This window comes from Fukomys damarensis, unplaced genomic scaffold, assembly GCF_012274545.1.
Source record: "Fukomys damarensis isolate Sample0158 unplaced genomic scaffold, DMR_v1.0_HiC HiC_scaffold_37, whole genome shotgun sequence".
Taxonomy (NCBI): Eukaryota; Metazoa; Chordata; class Mammalia; order Rodentia; family Bathyergidae; genus Fukomys; species Fukomys damarensis.
In genome coordinates, this window is record NW_022900949.1 from 24,017,898 (window position 1) to 24,025,370 (window position 7,473).

At 36.8% G+C, this 7,473-nt stretch overlaps 1 protein-coding gene across 1 annotated transcript in view; it reads right to left on the minus strand.

Moving 5' to 3' along the window:
• The window catches only part of Malrd1 (MAM and LDL receptor class A domain containing 1), a 638,235-nt gene extending 631,916 nt beyond the window's left edge, over nt 1-6,319 (minus strand). Inside the window, exon 1 of the mRNA XM_019205159.2 lies at nt 6,157-6,319. Coding sequence (XP_019060704.1) covers nt 6,157-6,319 — 163 coding nt within the window. The remainder of the gene's footprint in view (nt 1-6,156) is intronic.
• Nucleotides 6,320-7,473: the final 1,154 nt, after the last annotated feature.

Genomic DNA, 7,473 nt, shown 5'->3' on the forward strand with positions numbered 1-7,473 from the left:
GATATTCTAGAAACTGACTGAGTCTCCCAGGTCAGTCATATACTTGTAACAACACTGCAAACTGGTTAAGGCTTAATACTATTGTCAGTAGGATTTCTAATTTTAAAAAATTGTTCATGAAACATTTTGCATTCAACGGCATAGTAGGATGAAGAGTGCACATGAAATCTCACATTTAACTCCTTCACTGCTTTAGCTTCAAGTACTTACGGACCAACTACTTTTAAAGGTAGTCACCTTTTATGTCATCCTATTAAACAAATACTGCTTGCATTGTTTAACATCATCTGATTCAATGTTGTCACCTCTCAGATTTTAAAAATGTACTTCTAGGGTAACTGACACATTTCACATATAAATTTATATTTATTTAAAGTGGACATATTTTTTTAAAGAACTGTTCCTAAATTCAAAAATACAAAAGAATTTATGAATAATCTCATAACATAGCTATGTATTCATAATCATAAATATAAAAACAGATTCCTACTCCATATAAACAGTTCTGGAATGAATAGAAATATTCTTAAGCATAATATGTGAAGGTGAGAAAAACGTCAGATAGACTGAATATATTTTCCTTTTGGAATCATAGTAAATTAGGCTCTAAAGGTGAATAATAGTAAACTAGGCTCCCTTTTGAATTATAGGAAATTAGTTATTTTCTGTTTTGGGGGGTGGTTGTTTTGTTTTTTTGGTTGTGGTTTTTTTTTCTTTTGTTTTTTTGGTGGGGGTAACAGGAGTTGAACTTGGGCCCTTACACTTGTGAGACAGGCACTGGAACCACTGAGCTAAATCCCTGGCTCGAGTCATAGGAAATTGACAGCTAATTTAATAACAATTTCAGGTGTACAAAAGTGAGTATCTAAGAATATTTTCTAGAATTCTATTAACATGCCAGTGAGGGCAATCCACTGCATGGGATATATCTCCACACTATTAATTGCACATTTCATAATATTTTGGTTGATTTGTACCTAAATGTTCTGGTTGATTTGTTGCAAAAATAATTCTACTGTACATACCTGTTAACTAAGAATAAAGCAAAGGAAAACCTTTGTACATCAAATAATTTGGAGCAATTACCAGATGAGACATCACCCTCTCTTTTCATAAAATAATAAAGTGGGTTTTATTAAAATAAATAAATACAAATACGAAAAGAAGGTACAGGAGCAACGGTAGCTAGGTGGTAGAATGGAAGATGCTCATTTTCATTTCCCTTCATACAAGCCCAACTAACTGTCCACAAAGAACACCTTTATAGCTCGGTACTCGGGAGTGACGCTGAAACACATTCTTCCCCAGCAGAACTGCAAAAAGCCACATTTGAAGGGTATGAGAAAGTCTCTCTGTGACTGCAACACCTCTACTGCACTCACATCAGCAGAATGCCACACACAAAGGATTCACCTGGGGCTCACGGTTTCTACCAGTAGAAGACTTCCTCACCATTCTGTGACACTTCACTGAAAGACCATCCCATCCTGCCCCTCGGAAAATGCTGGAGCTATCACCAGTACTAAATCAACTGGGATCAATCAGAAACAAAGAACGAGGGGTGGGGCTCAGAGAGGCCAGTTCAGATCCAGGCACTGCAGGCACGCCCACAGACAGCCACATTATAGAGAATTTAGCCAACAGCGCTGCTCTGCAGGAAGCAGTCTTTATGTTGGCCAGACTTCAGCACTTTGTGAGTTTTCCCACCCAAACCTGGACCTCTCTCTAGGAGACCTTGTCCAAAGAACAAGAGACAAATGCCTCAAGTATCTGAGGAAAGGAGAATCTTGCTACATCTAACCAAACAGCCAATGAGCAACTCTCCCAAGCCTCGGAGTTCTGCCTGAGGCAGCCTAAGCCTGGAGGCAAATTCAAATCTATACCTATTTGTACAGCGTAACCTCTGGCCTTGCCTATACCAGGGGCCCACACAGTAATCCCAGAGATCTCAGACTCACAGCCCAGCCCTTGGCTCTGTCCAACTACACATTACAAAGGACAGTCACACCTAGCCAGGAAAGACAGCCTGACACCTCGTTCTATCGAAGGTGATAGCAGAGCAGTCAGGGACTCACCTGACAGAGTCCAGCCAGTGGTTTCAAGGGACTGCAGAGTAGAGACGGCAGTGCCACTGAGCTGCAGACCACAGGCTACCGATCGGCCCCACTGACGGAGCCAACACCAACATCAGGCTATCCGGGATCACTACCAGAATCTCAGGGCTGGCACCAGAACACTTGCAAAGGCCAGAAGATATGGCTGTTTCTTCAAATGCACAGGACCCAAAGCAAAGACCCAAAGATTATAAGAGATCTCACATGCACCCAGAACATACTTCAGGACAGACCACGTTAGGCCACAAAATAAATCTTACCAGATGTAAGAGGATTAAAAACATGTCAAAATTTTTTTTTGGCTCATTAAAAGCATTCAACCAGAAATAAATAATGAGATAGATGTTGGAGAATTCAGAGATACAAATTACGTTTACCAGTAGATCACAGAAGAAATCAAAAAGGAAATTTAAAAAAAATACCTTGAGACAAATGAAAAATTAAAGCATAATATACCAAAACTTATGGAATGTATAAAAGCAATCCTGAGAGAAATTCACAATGATGAACATCTATCTCACAAAAGATTTCAAATTTTCTAAAATACTATAAAAAGAAGAACAAAATGAGCACAAAGTTAGCAATGGAAGGAAGTAGTTTCACTTTTTGGCTATGACTCCAAGAGTTAGGGAAACAAAAGCAAAAACACAAATACGGTTGCACCAAACTGAAAAGCTTTTGTACAGTAAAGGAAACAATTCAAAAAGAAGACAATTCATAGAATGGGGAAAAACATTTGCAACCTATACATCAGAAATGGAATTGGTACCCAAAAAAATCAGAAAGTCAACCAACTCAATAGTTAAAATACCTCTAAATTATAGAATTTTAAGATGGGTAGTGGGCCAGAATAGACATTACTCAAAAGAAAACAAACAAATGGCTAACAGGTACATGAAAATGTTCATCACTAATCAGTAGGGAAATGTAAAATAAGGCTACAATGCGATCATCATCTCATACCTTTTAGAATGGCTGCTATAAAAAAAGTAAAAGATACGCACTGGCAAGAAAATGGAGCACTTGTACATTGTTCATCAATGAAAGAATGGATTTTTTAAATGCAATATACACATTCACACATGGAATTCTATTCTGCCTTTAAACAGAACAAAATTCTGTCTTTTCCAACAACACAGATAAAAACTGACTATATTATGCTAATATGTCAGAGACAGATAAATACCTCATGACGTAACTCATATGTGGAATCTAAAACACCTGAACTGACAGAAGGGTAAAATGATGCTTATCAGAGGCTGGGATAGGATGAGAAGTTATTAGACAAATGGTACAGAGTTTCTGAAAGACAGAAGGAATAACTTTTGAGATCCACTGCAAAGTAGGGTAATCACTGTCGATGTTTATTTCCAAACAACAAAGAATTTCAAATGTCTTATCACAGAAAAGAGGTAACAGATGTGTTAACTTTCTTGATTTAATCGTTTCAGATTTTATGTATATATCACTGAATACCCCCAAATGTAACAATTATAATTTATCAATTATAAATTCAATTAAAAATTATTAAAATAAGATCATTAGGAAAACCAGTCAACATCGATCGGCATGGAAGCAAACAATGCAACTTTTTAATATGATTTAAAAACAATAAACAGGGCTGGGTATTTAGCTCAGTAGTTCCGCTGACTGGCTCACAAGCACAAGTACTCACCAGAGTTCGATTCCCAGTACCAAACAAATAAAAACAATACACAGACAGTACCACAGTATGTTTTTCCTGGTAAAAGATGCCAATGAAATCTAATAAAGAAGAATCCTCATCAGCCCTAAAACCAAACAATTGTTCTACCTACAAGTTATTTTTCCTGCTCACCACACATAAAGTGCCCAATATATACTGCTTACATGTAAACAGAATTTATTCCACCAAAAGATTCAGTTTCTCTATTTAATATCTTGGGGGGGGTGAGTTAAAAATAACAGGTTAATGAATTCTTTAAAACATCCCCATCACTTAAAAATAACAACATTTTCCATAATCTATTGACAACAATAGTTGCATCAAAAATTCAACTTCAGTAAACCAATTTCATCAAGAATTAAGTCTTACATTTTAATCTGTTTTTTTTAATCTATTTTTTAAAGGTCACACTATTTGGATGTTAAAGCGGGCACCTATTAATTTTTTCTCAAAGTGTGGCTATTTTAGCATCATTATAAAGTTAGACTTTAAAAAAAAAATCTACTCTGTAAGTTAGCATCACAAGTTCTCCGGGGAGGAACTGTGCGTCCATCCTCCTGCCCTCACAGCGTTCTTCCCGGTGTGGCATACAGAAGAGATTCTTCGCTTTACCCACAGGCTCTGGCCCACATGTTAAATAAAATACCAAAGTGAAAACTTCTCAGAAATGAAAATGAAGAGCCAGAAAGCCGAAAGGTGACCTCCAAGTGTAACATTTAAAAGGCAATGTGTTTATTTGACAGATCTGTGCCTGCACCTTCCTCTGAGGCTGAATTCTTAGAATTGTTCATGGGCAGAGACCTTTCGCACTCACCAGCTCTCACCTTCTCCATATTAACCTTTTCCCTGAAGCAAGACGGTGTGTGCGTTATCAGGGTCAGCGCTCTAAAGGAAGCTTCCTGAGACTAATAATGGAAGGGACTTTGCCCCTCTTGTCAAACCAACTGAGTGGCTTCTCTTCGCTGCTCACCAAGGAACAGTAAGGGCTGGAGCAAGGGGCGACATACACGAGCTTAGTCTCTCTGGGAAAATTGGACAAATACAAATGAAGCCTTGTCCTTGGCTGTGCTGCGTATTTAATAGTCACCAAGTGTGAACAGCATAATGGCCATCCTGAGCTATGGCAGGAAAATCAACAGTGTACTTCCTTCTACACAGAAGAAATTTTCAGCAAATTTTATTGTTTTGAAAAGCAAGACAAATCATGATGATTACATGTGTGAAAATATAAAAAATGCAGTCTTTTTTGCAGCAGAAAATGAAGAATTCTGTAAATACCTATTGATATTTTATTTGAAAATAACTTAGAAAATACGGGTTTGAGTAAAGTGACATATTATAATAATAGAACTATAGAATAGAAAAAACAGAACTAGCCTGCAGATAACTGAATCACTAGCGCTATGAGCCAACAACAAAGCCATAGTAGTTTTAGGGAACTGTTTATCAGAAGTAATTGCATGCAAGAATGACACAAAACCTCCATTGCTGAAATGTAGTCTTCCTTCCAGATTTCATAGGGCGATGAAAACTGCAAAAACCTACTACCTACTCTGCCCATCTTTTTTTGTTAAATTGTTTCCTGTTAATGATACGTCAGGCAACAAGTTGCTATTCCAGGTTGGACATTTTCTGACCCACGAGAGTTGGTTTTACTTAATGATTTTTTTACAATAAAATGGAGGTTCAAGATAACACAGCTACTGAATAATTCACCCAGGATTCAAAAGTAGGTCCCATAAAGGGCCTGAGTTCGATTCCCGGTAACAAAAAAAAAAAAAAGAGAGAGAGAAAAAGTAGGTCCTGTACTCCCTGAAGTTTGTGCTCTTTCCACTGTGTTGAAATAAAAAACCACGGCACAGAGTGTGTTACTTACAAAGTCCGTACCAACTCACTTGGAAGTAGCATCTTATAAATGAAAATAAGATCCACACACTTCAGTTAAAATTCATTTCAAGTATTTCCATATTAAAATCAGAACCCAGTTCATAATTTCCACCACAGCATTTTACAATTTCATTAATGAATTTCTTTTCAATTTTCCTCCATTAACATAACATTAAGAGCTACATTTCTGCTTCTCACTCTTCCTTTATAATCTGGAAAAAGTGACTTAAAATATATTCTATCCTATCAAAATTTTAGCTATTTGTTAATAATTAAAGTAATTTCTGTGCATGGAGCCACCTTTATTAAACAATATACTTAGTTTCTGCTTTACACTAAAGGCATATAAAGTAAAATACAGGCACGGCTAGGAATCCAGCCGAATCTTCATACACCCCTGCTTTGTGGATATACGGGGACTGGAAATCAGAGAAGGTGAAGGAAACTTACATTGCTGCTCATCACTGCTGTCCCCACACTGATCTGTGAAGTCACATACATTGTCAGGAGGCAAGGAGACCCCATTGCCACACTGAAAAGCTTCTGATCCTTGCTGACCCAGAAGGGATATGAAAACAGAAGAAATCCAAAGGAAACAAATAGCTTCAGCCATTGAGAATACTAGTAGTTTCAGCCAGGGAGAGAAACCTTACTTGGTATTGTGTATTAAAGATCAGGCAGTTAAAATAAGTGAGTTCGTATATATGGAAGCATCTTTTTATTTTCTCTCGTTTGCCAGATCTGCTTCTTAGGACTGGATGCTACCGGTAACTAGCTGTAGCTCTTAACACAAATGACTCTTTGAGCAGTTAATTTACTCTTTCAGAGGAGTGCCTTTAGAAAATATTTAACTGGAGTGATTACACTATTTCTGTAGCTAGCTAAACTTGGGTGTTTATTGCCCTACGTATACCATGTTTAAACAACATAAGCTTTTATGATCACGCTATCTCTTGAAAGAAAAAAATCAAAAAACAAAGGGCAAACAGAGAGGAGGTATGCAATAAATTGTAAATTACATAGAAATGTTCTCCCTTAATTCCTATACTCATTTAATCCCATTCATGTAGTTTAGAATGTTGTTGTTCCTAAAACATACTCAAATATTGCAGGTCCAGTTGTTAGAGCGGCACAGTGGAAATGCAATATTCGTGCTGCTTAATTCAATGGAAACCTCACACTACTTTTTCAGACACTGTGAGAATCATAGATATTTAGAAACTAAAGAGACATCAAGTATTATTATATTATAAATCACATAAACAGGACCCAAGAAACGAGATACGTGAAAACGCACACTAAGTTGATGCTACAAACTAGAACTCAGGTATCTTATGCTCTTCCCCTCCCGTCCCCCCTCTCTCTCCTTCCTCCCCGCCTCTCTCTCCTACATCATGTTATGTATCTTACATATACACCGGAAAATGTATTTTTAAAATACGTTTTACAAATAAGGCAAAATGGCAAAATGTTGCAATAAACATGATCTAATTAAAAAGTAAAGATCCTCCTTAGTAATTCTCTTTATTCTTTTAAGTATATGATTTTAATACTATTAAAATTTTTCTGTATCCATGCCCCATGCCCCAGAAAAGAGTAGGATTATGAGTTTTCCACCATTGCATCCACATTTATTCATACATTTCCAACAAGGTAGTAGCTACTAAAATATTTCAATTCAATTAAAAATTAAGTGAAATAAAGGGTTATAATTCCAAATTGCTAGGAATATGTAATAGAAAATGTAAAAATTTTAAATGCTATTTT